We start from the raw sequence: 17,169 nt of genomic DNA, 5'->3' as shown, positions 1-17,169 counted from the left end.
TTTCCATTCACCTTGTGTTCCCGTTTCTGGTTTCGCTCAGTTTTCATTCCTGATTCTACGTTTAGTGGAACTAAGCAAATCTAAAAATAAACAAACTAACAAGCGCACGTGAAGTTTGCGGGAACGTGACAGCGTTGATATGGAAATGTCAACAAGATATATATGTCGGTGCAGGTGCATGCGTCAATGTGAAAGTCAGACTGTGTGCGCGCATGTGCCATGTATGAGAGAGAGGGAAAGTGTCAGCTTCCCGCGTGCCACAGATGTTGCTAATGAGATGCAGCCTCCCACCGAGTGTCTGTCTGTTTGTCATCTTTGTCTCTCTCTGTCTCTCGCTCTTGTGGGGTTTTCATCCAACTATTTTTATTCACATTTTCAAGAATTGCAAAAAAGAAACTGAATGGAAATGCCAGAATTCGAAAAAAGGCCTGAAATTCACAAAAAAAAAAAAGTTTTTACTCTTGGAGGGGGTGGATTTTGAACTAAGCATATCAAAAATAAATAAATAAAAAGGAAAATGCGCATTTTCGCTATGGAAACAGCTTTTGTGAATCAGCGACTACAAGCCCGCATGTTTTGACCGGATACTACGTCACAGGTTTTTGTAGTCACAAAAAAAAAAAAAAAAAATGGTGGATGATAATGTAAGATATGTTTGGGGAGACGAAGAAACATAATTCTTTTTCAAATTAATTAAAGAAAAAAACTAGGGGTGCACCGATCGGTCGGACAGACGATTTATCGACCCTGATTTCCTTAATTTTGATGGATCGATGTTCGGCAAATCCCCAAGTCTTTTCCACCAATCCCATCTCCCTCCTTAGAGGTCTGACAAATCAGCCCGTGTTCTCTTCTGCTGACATGACTAATAGGTTTTTCATTTTTATTTGCAACAACTACCGGTACTTCAAATGCAGTTAAAACAACCCACTTGTATTATATCACTGATTATTTTTTTTAATGTTTTCTAATAAAACAAGACTAAAACACTGAAGGTGTATGCTGCTTATTATCAAAAAAATCAAGATTGGCAAAAATCGCAATCGGCAGGTCACACTTTTTAAAAGATCGGCGATTGGCCGGAAAATTGTGATCGGTGCACCCCTAGAAAAAACATTAATGCAATTTTAGATCAGTAATTTGTCCACTTTGTGTCGTGTCGCACAAAGACAGACTCACTTATATGACGTCATCTCGCAGCACAGTCTCCTCCCATTATTTGCAAAAGAAGAATGGATGGAGATTGGTATAAGTCGCATGTCCGTTTTGTGCATTTTAACCAAAATTTGCTTAAAAATTCAGAAACGTTTGGATGGAAACCTGATTTCTGTCTCTTTCTCAGTCAGTCACTCACTCGAATGTACACGCGCATAGTTTTCAGGGGCACATAGCCTCCTGGACGACCTCCAAACAAGTGCCAGCCCCTTGCTTGTGTGTGCGCGTATGTGAAATAACACACATACTTCAGAATTTGAGTGGCCTGGTTGTAATTGCGCAATCTCATCAACCCCCTGGCTCTCTCTCTCTCTCTCCTATTTGATGGTCGCACGCCCACACATGCTAGCGCAGACTGCCGACGCTAATTGCAAACGTGTTCCCTGTCAGCCAAGGGAAAAAAAAAAACAAAATTGCCATTTTTTTTAATTTTTTTTTGCACCATTCCACAGCTGATAGTCTTCTGTAAAATATAGCGAGCTGTCAGAAAGGAGCAAAATTGAAGGCAGGGAGTTTCGTGCACAGTTGCGCACACAAGCAAATATGGCAAACGGCAGTCATTAAAGCAAACATTTGTGTCAGGCTTTTGAGAAAAGTGCGTTATTGTTCAACAATGAAGGGCTTGTGGCAGGATTGAGGGATTATTTCAGGCTGACGCTGGCGTCGCCGTCCACATGGGAACGCCAAAAATAAGAAAAATGACAAATCTCTGACAGACAGGAAGTGGAACGCAAGGCGCCGGTTGTCACTCAAAGATGGTAGGGAAGCGTCATCGCTTACTCGCAGACATCTCGTCGACCTCAGGTTCATGTTGGATTCATAATATCGCTAAGTGTGATGAAGTGCTGCTTCCAACAGTGAAAATGAATTTGTTCTTTACTTCAAAAGGTAGAAGCAGCTCCGTTAGTTAGAGCGACCCATCCACCTGTAGTCATGGAAACAAAAACCCTATTCATAGATCAGCATCGCAAATTGATAGTTGGAGGAAGTGCTGCTTCCACCAGTGAAAATGAGTTTCTTGCCCTGACCTGTGCTTTCTTTTGTTTTCCACATTGTTTTTTTTTTTATTGTTTTTGTACAATAGATTGCTATGAAAATGATTTTCTTTTTCATACAAGAACTGAAACTGATTAATGGCATTTTTTTCAATGGGGGAAGTTGATATGAGTCAATGTAAAAGTCGATTACGAGCTTGGTCACACTGCACATCTTGAGTTGCCGCGACTCGGCATATTAAAAGTGCAGAGACTGTCGACAGATTTGTTTTGCCGCAACTCTGAAGATGAATTCGGGAATGGCGGCGGGAAGCTTTAATGGGAATGAGATTGGACTTTATTTCACCTCCTGAACCTCATTACGGAGATAGACTCCTTCTGATGGCACACCACCAGCTGTTTGTCATAGCGTGTGTGTGTATAAAAGTGAATGCCTGTGATGAATGGCAGCTGTGTGGAATGCGAGATGTACTGCATGGATCACACTTGACTTTGACAACAAGTCGAGATTTAGGACGGCACACTCTATGTTTAGAAGAAAAATACCAAAAAAAAGCAGAAATGGACGGAAGTAACTTGACTGGCGAGCCCACAGTGACCTTTCCCCAGTAAGCCTTCTTCTTGTTTTCAAAGCAGACTTCATCATTTGACTAAAAAGCTGATTTCTTACTTATAAATGGTCAAATTGTGTTTTTTGTGCTTTTTTTCCCCCCCTTTTTTGTTTCACTTCCGAACCAGATGTATGATAAAAATGTCATTTTAAATATGGAAAAAAATACATGGATACTGGAAATCCACAAATAATTAACACCCAAATACCCATTGAAAGGGACTGAGAAAATTGGAGGGGAATTTTTTTTCAGACCCTCCAAAATACTATACTTTAAAAAAAAAAAAAAAAAAAAAAGCTGATAAACTTCCAATATCAATTTTACATGAAAAATCCCCCAACATGAAGAACTCCACCCCAACAAAATATACTGGAAAAAAACAATCTGAATGAATCCGTGGGTGCCAAACTGCCAGTATGCGGGGTTCCACTCTAGTAGAGAAAATGTTAATATTTCCCCCCACAGTTTTAAATTTTGTTTTTAAAATTAATCAGAGACTGCTCAATGTAGATGTGGGCCAGTTGTCCATCCCTGATCTACCGGGACCTGTTAGTCGTGATTGCCTGTATTGCTATTATAGATTGCATTGGCATGATGCTTCTTTCAAGTACATCCATCCATCCATCCATTTTCTTGACCGCTTATTCCTCACAAGGGTCGCGGGGAGTACTGGAGCCTATCTCAGCTGGATTTGGGCAGTAGGCGGGGGACACGCGGAACTGGTTGCAGCCAATCGCAGGGCACTCAGAGACGAACAACCATCCACACTCACAAGCAATCTAGGGACAATTCTGAGCGCCCAATTAACCTGCCATGCATGTTTTTGGAATGTGGGAGGAGACCGGAGTACCCGGAGAAGTCCCACGCGGGCACGGGGAGAACATGCAAACTCCACCCAGGAGGGCTTGAGCCTGGACTCGAACCCGAGTCCTCAGAACTGGGAGGCGGATGTGCTAAACACTCATTCACCGTGCCGCCCCTTTCAAGTACATGTCTTTCATAAAATGTACTTTTTCTTCAGTGGAGTTGTACATTCTTCCCACTGTTGCTGTGGGAGACTTAGAAAAACAACATCAAGCTGAAACAAAAACAGGAGAAGCTGCACCATGTGCACGGATCGGAAATAAACGTCCAAGCAAGCATCTGTAAAGAATCATCATAATCATAACAATAAGAATACGTCTTTGTCCTATATGTTGAACTTGCCGCCGCCTACATGGGGGGAAAGCCCCGCTGTCTCTTTGGAATTCCACCATGACGTCATTTAATGGAGAACACATTTGGAATTGGGAGGCAGCCTCCTTCTCCAGCTCCACCACTGTATTTCATATACACTCTTAAAACTGATGGCTCAAATAATGATCCAATTTTGCTAAAAAAATTGGACTGATCAGCTCCTTGGGTGACAGAGTGAATGTGTTTATGCTTGTGTATGTGTTCTTGCAAACACGCACGTAGACAACCCATCCTCCTAAGTAAAACAAAGTGTTTTCACCTTTTTGTTTGCTTCCCTAATTGCTTAAAACAACCCAAATAAGCCCAAAAGCGCACCCACACTTGAATGTACATTGAAAATGCAAATTAAAATGCAAAACAGCAAAATGTCATGAAGTCCTTACGAAAGTGTATCTTTGGGATGAAAACGTTGATTTTTGGGCACCAATTTAGTGTGGGAAGACTGCAATTTGTTTGATTGATTTGAATGTGTTCATTGAGACCAAAATCCAGATCAGAACCGGATCATCCCCAGTGTAAACTCAAGCACACATTTGTAGCGACTATGCTAGCCCGATAGCCGCGCTGCATGTGATATCGTCAAGCTGTTCATAAAAAAAAAAAAAAAAAAAAAAAAAAAAAAGAGAGACAAAAAAAAAAACTTGCGTTGAGCCATCTGTGTGCGCGTGTTTGCTAAGATGTTGTAGCATATGGACGTACGCTTGGACTGCGCCAGCGCACAATTGCGAGCAAGCATATGGTGCTTTGAGATACTACCGAGACGTTCATTGTTAGAAGTGCTGCCAAGCTTACTTGCATGCACGCTCTCACACATATGAAGGCTACTGTGCTTGTGGAGGAGAAAAAGCAGTAGGGTGCTGATTTGAATTAGCGTCTTCTCACATGAAATGTTTTTTTTTTTTTTTTTAATTCGAGAGCAATAGCATGGCGCTATTATTAGAAGCAAAAATAATACAACATGTATTTTTACATTAATACATTTGTTAGCATAACGACTATTACATAACCACTTGTTTTCTTTCTTTGTAAATTCTTACAACATTTAAGTATTACTGTTGTGCATGAAATTTGGACGTACTGTAATTTTTGTTCATGTGTTTGTGTGCGTATCAGGAGGGCAAGTTGCTTCATGTCACCAGAGCTCGTCCAGCCCTGAAAGTGAGCAGGTGAGTGGGATTTATTTTCAATAAGTCCCCCCCCCCCCCTTTCCCACGTGTCCATAAATGGTGTGCTTTTCTTCTCCCAGAGCTCCTTTTTTTCCCCCCCTCCGTCTTTTGCTTTTCTTTTTTTCTGCCTGTCATGTCTTGCTTGGCTCACTTTTCACTTTCCCGCACAGAATGCTCCCACGGACGTCATTGGCTGTTTGTTTTGGCAACCTCAGCAGTTGGGGTGTGTGCGTGCGTGTATGTGTGTGTTTGAGAGGGTGAAAAGGGTTAATTGAAGGCCTGGGGGGCAATTTTCCTAAAAGAGTTATTGCAGAAACTCCTCAAATATCAGCAAATTATCGACAATTCATCTTGAGTTGAACTTTCAACGTATCTCTGGAAGGGAATCAGCTTTACACTGAGGCACGGGGCTATCGGGCTACCGTTCATGTCGGACTTTGTGTCGTGCATGACAATGTTTTTCGCGCGTCTGAAAACTGAACTGGAGGACCTACGTCAAACTGATTTGTGAACAACTGGGGCAAGGCTGCTGCAATGCACTTGAACTTATAGGAGCAAAACTAACTCTCTTCACACCAGCTACGAGCTGCAGCTATTTAGCTAGCATGACTAAACATGATGCAAAGCCGCTATACTATGTTACTAATCTCTCAAACGGGAGAATGAAGAACAGCTAATCATGCAACACACACAGCAAGACATACTAACCACTTGGCTAACAAATCATCGAATAAAAAAAAAGCTAAATATTTTGATTGAATTCAGTTTTAAAATTTCAAAATTCAACTTCAAACTCAGATATTCAAAAAAATGAAAATCAGAATGCAGATAGGACAGTTATAAATTGATCGCTATTTGCCATTATTGTGCTCAGGCGAAAGCCCTAAAAGTAGCACTTTGGCTCCACCTTCTAGCATCTTGGTGTCTATGAACTATGTTGAAGTGAGTTGAAGAGTTTCATTTCGACAAAATAGTGCTTTGCCAGTTTGCTCCATGGTTCAAACTCAGATGCCAAAGATATACTGTAGCTCAAGAACTTCAAGTACACACTAGAAAATATCCCGAAAGTTATTTTTTATTTTGTATTTTTGTATGACCAAAAAATCAATTTTTACAAATTCACAAGCTTATGCGCCCAATGTGTCACTCAGCAGCTCACAAGTTGAAAGTGCGGTCTCAGCAAAAGTGCAAACACGTTTTCTTTCCCCCCCTCTTGTTTTTTTTTTATTTATTTTTTTATGCTTGTCTCATCCCACTGACTCACTGCTGTGATCTGCGTGTGTCCCGCCGCTGGCTGCCAACTCGCATTAAAGCGTGTCGGCGCCTCCTAATGTGCATTTGTGCGCGTGTGATTGTGCGTGTTGTCACATCCAAAACGTTCCCACAAGATGCTTCCGCCCGCCGACCTCCTTGTCGCTTGTCAGCTGCCGTCAACGCAAACGGCAACATGGAGACACAAGTGGGAGGACGGTGACTTACAGATGGACTAGTTGTCGGGTAGAAGGCAAGAAAGTGCCGATATAAACATGAGACAAACTTGAATACAATAAGTGATTGCCATTTTCTATTGTATATTATTATTGTATTCTTTTTGTCCCACAAATAGTCCATCTGTAAATAGATTTTATACATATTATTGATTGCGATACAGTGTGCATATATGCAAACATCATTAATATTTGATGTATTTTGGGTATGTCCATATAGGAACTGTATCCTGTTGACTCGGATTGTGAACCAAAGCTACTTTATTTGTGATAAATAAATATTCATTTTGGTACCATGACGGGATCTTGTATCACCTCCCGAGGGGAATCACGAGACTCCAGTCCGGAAGTTCAAAATGGCCGATTGTATCTGGAAAGAAAAAAAAAAGAATGGAGGAAGTGAGCAGGAAGATGGCGAGGCGACAGAGATGAAGAAGGCTTTCATGGCCTGCCAGCTCTACTTGAGCACGCGGCATGATTCCACAGTGTCGGGAATGTTGCCAGCATCCTCAGCGAGTGTTTGGTGGCCAGGGACGGACGGACGGACGGGCACACTCTGTTGCGACGTGTTTACGTTGCTGGAACATCTGACAGACTTCTTGGTTGTTGCCGCCAGCACAGGAGGAATGTGAGTCGGCCAAGCTGCTGACATTTGGATGAATGTGTTCTTAACCTGGATTTGATTGACATGACATGCCCCACTTGGCCATCATTAGCTGTAGGCAATCACGCTACATTGCTTGGTGTATCTAGAACGGTTGGTGTTCCATAGGGTTCCATTCCGGGGCCTCTGCTGTTTTCATTGTATCTTTCATTGCCACTGGGACCCAGCCTAAGAAAGCAGTGGGAATTGTTTTCATGTGCTCTATAAAACTAGAGTTGAGTGATGGGTGTCAGCATTGTAACTTCTCCAACGCTCATATTTTGTTTGTTCAAAGGCGCCCATTGTCTACATTCGCCCCGTGACTTTTATTCGGATCTCTTGATTCTCCTCTGTGAATTGCGGTTATTTGAAGAAATTTGCCGGAAAAATTGGTGGTCATGTTTTGATTGAACTGTGGCGATCAAGATCTTCATCTCAGTGCTCATCTGTTCCTCGTATTCATGTCTGCAGTTTTTCAATGTAAAAAAAAAAAAAAAAAAAAGTTTTCAACAGCCTGGCTCTGCTTGTGATAACATGAAGCCGAAGCCAGCGCTATCTTTGGCTACATCAAGTTTGACTTGATAGTTCCAAGGAAAACACACTGAAGCTAAAAACAGCTGCCAGGAGGCAGTTAACACGCTGGCTAATTATGCTAGCTGTGAAAATTGATACCGTTGATCAATAATTGGTGATCACTGCTATCAGTTACATTGATATTGTTCAATCCATGTGTGGTTTGAGGAGATGCAGTGATAAAACAAAATTGCCTACTTTAGGTTGTTGTGTGTAAAATTTGGAGGAAAATCTATTTTGGCATTAGGATCAACTCTAAGGAAAAAAAACAAAAAAAAACCCACCTGGAATAAATTCACATGGTTGACAGCTGATTAATGAGCCGCTGCCGGCTAATTGTCAGACATCTTGACCTTATGTGTGTCAAAAATTTTGAATGAGAGACAAATGGAAGCCTCGGCGCGATGGAAGCTCAACGGGGATTTCAAGATAAACGCACGCACATTTGACTGTGCTTGTTTATTGATCATAATATTGATTTATGGATCAAAAGGCAATCTTGCGGCTGGAGTCAGATAATCAAAAGTGGTTGTCAAGAAAGCCTCCACGGCGCTCCCTCCCTTTAATCTGCTGGATCGTTTTGATCTCTTGATTCGTCCCCGGCCTTGGCTCCGTCTTAAATTCCACTCCCGGCTGGTTTTTTTTTTTTTATTTTTTTTTTATTTTTTTTTTTATTTTTTTTTTTTTTTGTGTGCTTGCGTTTTTGCCTTTTGATTAGGAAGAATGTTCACCTTAAATTTCTTAAGGTGCACGAAGTGGTGGAAAAATTGAAGCTTGTGTTGTGTTGTCTGTTAAAATCTCTTGCTGGTGTCGAAGGGCGATAGGCCAACAAGAGTGAGGAAAATAATGGGGACGTTTTTACTTTCTCTGCATATTTTTTTATTTTTTTATGTTATAGCAAGTCTCTCTGTAGTTAGTATGGCAACCAATCAAGCAAAATTAAATAAATACATACATAAAAAATTCAAGTTAAATCAAGTTATTGCTTGGGTTAAAGCAGCTATATGGAAGATTTAAAATTTCAAATCGCTACTGCCACCTGTGGCCGAAAACAAACCGCACGCTCGTACACGCTGCGTGAACTCATTACTGAAGACTCAGAGGCTTCATATCCAATGAACTGTTTTCAAAGGAATTTTCAGAGGTAAGAAGTTTTATAAAGTTATACAAAGCTGGCCACTGGTGTCAATCACCAATTCACGGAATGAGACTTTCCCCGCTAAACAATTGAGGTCCACAGGACATGCAGATCATATTGCATTGGTCGGTCGAAGACCAGTTCTGTACTGTACTCCAAAACAACGTGCAAATTACGTCAATTACCGTATTTTCCGCACTATAAAGCGCACCGCATTATAAGGCGCACCTTCAATGAATGACATATTTTAAAACTTTTTCCATATTTAAGGCGCTACAGTAGAGGCTGGGGTTACGTTATGCATCCATTAGATGGTGCTGCGCTAAAGGAATATCAACAAAACAGTCAGATAGGTGTCAAACTTTATTAATAGATTACAAACAAGCTTTCTGACAACTCTATTTACTCCCAAAATGAATAAACAGCTGTTTTATTATTTTCTCTGGGGTAAAGTATTAGTATTAGCTAGCGATCCAAGATGGCGGGATCTTCTGCGCATGCGCGTCACCGATCGTGCAGGGTCACCGATAGCGTCTTGACAGTGAGACCTGTTGCGGCTCAATATTGATCCATATATAAGGCGCACTGGATTATAAAGCGCACGGTCAGCTTTTGAAAAAAATTAAAGGCTTTTAGGTGCGCCTTATAGTCGTGAAAATACGGTAATTGGACCTCATTCTGACGTCAATATGCAGTTACATATTGTAGTCACCCCGCTCGACGGACGTGAACCTGATTCAAGTCATTATTAGTTTGTCGCTCCGAGGCTAGTGTCATTGTGCATTAGCCGAAAGGTGGGCCGTCATTTATGGAAATTGACGATTGAGAAAAACATATCGACACATTTACTGCTTAGTGTGATACGGCCGTGAATGTTATCGCCATTCAGTAGTAGCGTTCGTTCACAGGCATAGAATGGAACGTCTGTTCTTCATAAAGTCATTCTTTTCGATTTCATTAAATCTTGCCGCCCCTTTCACGCTAAATGTTGCCGTCCACCTCACTTTCACCCCTGGTTACGACTGAGAAGGGATCGATCTTGAGGTTACTGCTATTTGAAAACAACACATTTTCTTCTAAATGTCCAGATACTCGCTTCTTACCTTTTGGAGTAGAAAGAAAGCCAGTTGTGAATCACTTTTCTAATCCAAGTCCGATCTCAACTCTCTCCACCGGTGAAATGTCAAACCAATGTTCACTCTCGTTCTTGCCCGGCGTCAGTCACTATCAAGTTTAGATTTTTTGTGTGGCATTTGACATATTTTCTCTCTCTTTTTTTTTTTTTTTTTTCCCCCTGTTTTTTTTTTAGGTAAAGAGGCAAATTGTAGTGTCTTTGAGGATTTGTATGAGGTTACATAATGATGGCCTGCAGTATGGATTAAAGGGAATGTACAAACTTTGTGCATTTCAAATCTAATCAGAATATACACTGATTTCATGTATCATGCTCATACCACCACGACACCATGCCGTGCACCTGTCCCTTATTTCGGGATGAGAAAATTGGCAACCCTAGACGCGCTTGACGTCACATCCGCAGACAGAGGGCGGGAAATTCGAACAAATCGAACTCGAATGCTTCCTGAAATATATTGGCCAGAGGCTTATAGGAGTACTCAATGTGAACAGCTAAGATGTTGATCTACTAATTAGAACATGTTTTAGTCATAAATGGTCAAATAAAAACGCTATTGTAAATATATTTATTGGGGAAACCCTCCATAGCTGCTTTAAACAAGTCAGCAGTCGTGTGCGTGTGTGTGTGTGTGTGTGTGTGTGTGTTATTGTAACATATCACCAATTAGCAGCAGGACGCCTTAGTGCCGCCTCCAAGGCACTCGAAAAAATGTTGTCTAAGAGTGTGTGTGTGTGTGTGTGTGTGTGTGTGTGTGTGTGTGTGTGTGTGTAAGAGTGTGTCCATGAGCCTGCAGGCAGTCTGCCATACCTCACTGTGTTAATTATGCAAATTGGTCATTAGGAAGCCGTATGTCGCCCACATGGAACACACACGCATGCTGGACTGCCTGCAAAAAGAGGTCAGAAGGAAAGGAAAAGTTTTCTGCGAATTTTGTGAGTAAAAGCATTTTAGTATCCTGGACGTTGGAAAAAAGTTCAGGATGCCATTTCAAGTCATCCAAAATGAGGATTATAGATCAGATACAGGTATTTGCACGTAAATCATTCCTGTTAGAAACTTCATTTGTTTGTCAGGATATCCAGAATTCCCTGTTGTTGTTGTCATGGTGTCTAGATTGTTCTTCTAGTTTGGGGTTATAGCGCCACCTGTTGCCCATGAATGCCTGGGGATGTGTTGTCATGTCGTTATAAATGGCTACATGTGTTTTTGGAAAAACAGACTCCCTTGGGAAGGCGCATGAAAGTTCTGTTTCGTGTTGTTTGAAGCAATAGACCCCCCCCCCCCCCCCCCAACCCACCGAGATCACGACCTTCCGAGGAGGCTCCCGCGGGAAGTTGTTGACGGCCATCTACACAGGAAGTCGGCTTCCTCTCATTCCTCCCTGCTGTCCATCCCAGTCGCATTCCTCAAGCGTTTAGTAGAGGCCTCATTCCGAGCTCTACTGGATATGCAGATGGTTCATTTGTTGCTTTTTTTTTTTTAAATTGTCTCTTTTTATCCCTGCAAAGCACTTTGAACAGCATCTGGGATGTATGAAAAGTGCAAGATGAACGCAATTTGGTTTGAAGTTGCACAGGACCAAAACAGATTTCTTGTGTGACTTGAGTGATATAAGTCTTCCAAGACAAGAAAGACAGTTTATTTTCCACTGTGTGTGCGCGCGCGTGTGTTTTCCACAGCCCCCCCGTCGCTTCATATTTTATTCACATTCCTACTAGTCAGTCACTTGGCCACCTCACTCCCTTTCATCTTAGGGACCCCCACCCCACCACCCGTCTATTGTCTTGCCTTTATCTCAGACACACATCTCCAGTGAGCTTTGTAGCAGCCCAACTAATTAGCTTGTGTGTTAATTAGAGGCTAATTACATCATCGTATACCTACAATCATGTTAAATGAGGACATTTTGCAGTTATACAAGGTGCTTGTGTGTGACACTTGTCTGACACGCACACAGCCTCACATGATCTGCTCACTTTATATTTGAATTCATTTAGCTCGTTAAACAGTTAATTGATTGAAAAATGTGTAATTTGTAATATTTACTTTTTAATATTGAATAACCAGTATAAAAAATAAATTCATTGCATTTAAAAAAAAATTATAAAATTAAATTGTTTTTATCGTTAATAGAAGAAAAATATATAAAAGTGTAAAAGAAAAGTTTGTTTTTATCATTAATTGGTTAATTGTAGATCATCAAATAAAATGTTTGAAAAAGTAGTTTTATTAAAGAGAGAATGTGTAGAATTTTGTGCCATTTAGTGGTGTAAAGTGCAAACATTTCGAAGTATGCGCAGTCACGCACGATGGAAAAATCACACTTTGCAAACCTACTACCAGCTACTATGTTTGCGAAATTCACGTTCAAGATATCTGAGCAGAAAGATGGCGGCAAAACGTGTCGGCCTCCGGTAAGGTACGGTGCAACCTATGTAAAGTTATTTGTGATTACTAGACCTGCATATTAATAAATGTACAGATCTGTTTTTTGTTTTTTTTGTAAATGAATGAACATTGGAAAAAAAATATACACACTGTCCTTTTAAATATTTGGATGCATACTGTCCCATTCCCTCTCGCCTTTTTTTTTCTGCCTTTTTTCTTTGTGTAACTTGCCCAAGCAGGCCTTGGGCTCCCACGGTTGCTGGCGTGGTCAGCGCTTCATATTGGAACGACAGATTAACAGAGCAAGGCTTTAAAAAAAAAAATCACAATCTGCACCGTCACGATAACGACACTCGCGCACACACACGTTCTCACACCTCACACACGAGCCTCATTCTGCGCCAGACGAGAGCAGAACGCCTTTGTTGTACTTTGCTTTCTCCACTGACTGCTGAATATGAGCCACGATGGGCCAAAAACCTCAGATAAAGTCTCCTCCAAATCTGATTGCGTAATTTATAATCCCATTGTCCGCATGAAAAGATGTAATCAGGCCCTCGTTAACTAGCACATCAATAAATTTCTTCAACTAACTAATCAGCAAAGTACTGAAAAGTCGATTTAAAAAAAAAAAAAAAAAAAAAAAAAAAAAGTCAAGCACAAGATGTTTTGTACGATGGCGTATTAGGATTTTATTTATTTTTTTAGTGGGTGTAATATTCCGAGAAAAAACTCACAAATTTACGAAAATTAAACCCGCTGATTTGTGACATTATACAGTAGCAAATTTCGGAGAAAAAAACTTGCAGACTTACACTTCCTGACCCCCTATCAGCTGACTAACACTAACCAATCAGAAGATAGCAGACTTTTGGTAAATGCAAGTGAATAATAACAGCAAATTTAACACATGAATTTAGTGACTTGTACTCAACACTTCAAAGTGTGAATGCTAAATATGAAATGGTTCATCTCTGCTAAAGCAATTTCTATCTCCTTAATTTTGAAAACTTGACCGAAAAGTTTTTGCACAAACATCCGAGTACACTAGGTGTATTAATTGCAAGTTTCTGCGTTTCTTTCTCGCAAAACTGCAAGTTTGTCGTACATTAACTCCTTTTTTTTTTTTTTTTTATCGCAAATTTGCAAAACTGCGATGTTTATTTTTTTTGTTGTTGGCTTTTTTTTTTCTCGTAAATTTGTGAGGGTTTTTTTTCTCTCATATTTGCCACTTTTATGTCGCAAATACGAATTTTTTTTTCTCTGAATATTAACCCCCCTCTAAAAAAATATGTCTACGTGGCACTAACACACTGTCATAGATTGGTGCTGAGTTTTGTGTGTGTTTAGACACCCCCATCCCCACCCCCCTCCTCTAGAGGTTGAATAAGTTTTAGTAACTTTTTTTTTGTTTTTTTGTTTTTTGGTGTTGCTTTAAGATTTTTCTTCTGTAAAATGTTGCCTCAAATTTTGGGAAAGACTACAAGTGGCTGTGTTGGTTCTGTGTCAGCAGTTGGGGCAGAAATGGAAGGGGGTGAATGTCGTCAGTGTCGGCCTGCCTGTGTCGCCTCTTTGTCTCCATGGCTGGCTCGCCTCTTTGTGTCCAGCCAAGTTGTTACCCCGTGGTACCTTTGTGTCGCCTGTGAGGTATTAATTTCATGCGCTTCATGCCGTTTGTGATCGAGCTTGTGGTTTTCTCATGTGGCTAAAAAATACAGAGGCGGAAGTACTGTATATCACGTTTTTGAAGTCATAAGTCAGTCCATGTCTTAACATTCAAGTTTCAAGCACGTCCCAAGTGACACTCAGGCAAATCAAATCCTACTGATTTAAAAGTGCGCTCCTGAGATTGTGTACCTAATGAAGTGGCCGGTGTATTTTGCATATTTGAAGCACGGTGAGGATGTTTATGCTTAACAGCCACAGGCGGCTGCTATAATTAAACTCCACTAATGGGAGCAAAATTCTTGCTCACACATTGGCGGCTTATTTCCTCAGCATTCCACCTTCGTTTTGTTCAACACAAATCGCGCACGCTTGTAAGGAGCACAAAATGCTCATTTGTGGCCATGTAATAGGTGTAATGCGCACGCAAAATACAAATTAATTCGGCGCTAATTTTTAGAACATTTACATATGCAGGTGTTGGAATTGTTCACACTCACAGATTTGGAATACCCATTTCATGGCTACAAAATAGTATTCTGTACACACGTGAGGGAACAAATTTGTTGTGTGCCCCAAGTAGGTATAAGGTGTAACTTGGGACCCAAAATTGAATTGCTGTATGTGTGAACGTTTAATGTCATTCCTATCATTCCTATGAACAACTTGGGCATCTGGGTAAGCAAATTGAGTGCACCTTTACTAAAATTTTCATTCAAAACTATTCTGTGCACACATTATTTTATGGAAGCAAATTCACATTTTGTGGCAACAGTTTTTGTGTGCACGTTATATCTGTATAGTGGCCACAATAATAATAATCACAAAAAAAACTTCAATGATGCATGTGGGACTCTGTCATTTGGACCTTCACCTCTGTCCACTTTCTATCCTCCACAAATACTTGTTTTGTTTTTCAACAACTTTGCTTGGAGGACGAGCTGCCGTTTGTGATGATTGTGTCGTTTAATCGCTGCGTGTATCCAAATGCGCAGCAGGAGTCTAGCAGCATTTGTCGAATGAATTGTCTTCGGCTCACAGAGATGAAGTCCTTCTGACTAATTACTCCCAGTGTGTTGAAGATTTGTTGCACACAACTTCTTGAAAAGCTTCAATTAATGTGTAAATCTGCTAGTTAAACATTTTACCCACAAAAGGCTTCAAGGCAGTCGGTTCTTGAAGGGAAGTTTTTTTTTTTTCTTTTGCCACATACTGTGACTGGGACATTTTCTCTACCTATCACACTATCCATCTCTTTATTGGTCATTTTATTGGTGCTCTGACTCTTTCAACGTGGCGAGTAGACCTGGTTAAAGTATTGCAAGCTATATTTTAATGAATATGTCTGAAAAGTTTTAGTGAGCAGAGTCTTTAGTGTAGAAATACTGCATGAAAATGATGCTCCAATCAGAATGGAAGTGGCTCCATGAAAGAACCTTGAGGGACACCAACAAGTTCATGAATAAGCTAAATCTGACCTATTTAGTTGCGCTGAACTCAAGTGAACTAAGTTGAATGTCTCAACAAACGATCTGAATGTTTTCTTGTTTGTCGTTCGGCAGCCTCGATGGAGCGCCGTTGGGCGTGGCCGTTCCTGGCCACCACGGCGACCATATTCCTCTGCGTCTCCTGCACTAAGAACCCAGAGTTCCCCTCCGATACACTCATCAACAATGTGGTCCAAGACCCCCGCACGGGTCGTCTGTACGTGGGCGCCGTCAACGCCCTCTACCAGCTGTCGGCCGACCTGGTCCCGGAAGCCCGTGTGGAGACGGGGCCCCGGCGGGACAACCGGCAGTGCACTCCGCCCATCACGGACGCATGCGAGGACGCCATAGAGACGGACAACCACAACAAACTTCTCCTGGTGCATGGAGCCAAGGAGAGGCTGGTGGTGTGCGGCAGCATCTTCAGGGGTATCTGCTCGCTCAGGAACCTCAGCAACGTGGAGCACGTGATCTACTTCAGTGACAACAAGGGCGAGAAGTCGTACGTGGTGAGCACAGAAGAAAGCGTCTCCGTGGTAGGCGTCATGTCCTACTTCACCAAGGAGAGAGACAACTTCACCGTCTTCCTGGTGAGGAAGAAATCCCTTTCAGCATCCAGAAGCTCATTTGTTTTTGTCCCCACATATACCCGAAACTCACCACCTGAATCCTCTTCCTGGCTAGGTTGCTAAAGGCTACGGCAGCCATGACAGCACCAAGCTGATCTCCACCCGAATTCTGCGCGACTACGGCGAGTGGAACATCTTCGAGAACATCATCGATGCTTCGGCCGTGCAGGCCAACCCATTCGTGCTGCGCTATTTGCACGACTTTCGCTTCGCCTTCAAGGACGGCACTTTCGTCTACTTCCTGTTCTCGCGCACCCTCGGCGTGCAGGACACCAAGAACTTCACCTTCATCTCACGGATGTGTGAGGATGACCAGAGCTACTACTCCTACACGGAGCTGCAGCTCAACTGCAGCGACAACAACAAGTTTAATAAAGTTCAGGTAACAACAACTAGACGTGCAATTTCTGGAGAAATTGCATCTGAATGCTGAATGCTAACATTTGAATGCATGTGGAATGCTTTATTATAACAAAGTTAAATGACATTTTTTTTAATGGATGTAAAAGCTGCTGGGTGCACAAAGTTGAATTTTGGATTGCTACTGCCACCTGTGGCCAAAAAATTAATATGTACTCCAAGCAGGAATTGAACCTTCCATATGCCAGTCATGTGCTTTAACCGCTGCACTCTTCTGGATATGGAAGTATCTGTGACATTGTATGTAATTATTGCTCATGGCTTATTTTATTTATATTGAAAATTGTCATCTAATAATACTGAAAGCTATCGAAGACGAACGGGGGTACATGCGTTCAATCATATGTGAAATGATAATGCATTTCCTGATATGATAGT

General features: G+C 41.4%; 1 protein-coding gene across 3 annotated transcripts in view; it reads left to right on the top strand.

Moving 5' to 3' along the window:
* plxnb2a.1 (plexin b2a, tandem duplicate 1) overlaps positions 1 to 17,169 on the top strand; it is a 44,630-nt gene that overhangs the window by 6,358 nt on the left and 21,103 nt on the right. For all 3 annotated transcript variants that reach the window (XM_077499455.1, XM_077499456.1, XM_077499457.1), the window contains 3 exons: positions 5,171 to 5,223; positions 15,818 to 16,332; positions 16,427 to 16,753. In XM_077499455.1, the coding sequence (XP_077355581.1) occupies positions 15,823 to 16,332; positions 16,427 to 16,753 (837 nt within the window). In that variant the 5' untranslated portion in view covers positions 5,171 to 5,223; positions 15,818 to 15,822. The remainder of the gene's footprint in view (positions 1 to 5,170; positions 5,224 to 15,817; positions 16,333 to 16,426; positions 16,754 to 17,169) is intronic.

This window comes from Festucalex cinctus, chromosome 16 (assembly GCF_051991245.1).
Source record: "Festucalex cinctus isolate MCC-2025b chromosome 16, RoL_Fcin_1.0, whole genome shotgun sequence".
Lineage (NCBI taxonomy): Eukaryota > Metazoa > Chordata > Actinopteri > Syngnathiformes > Syngnathidae > Festucalex > Festucalex cinctus.
Note: the sequence above shows the minus strand (reverse complement) of the source record. Positions and strands in the feature narration are given on the sequence as shown.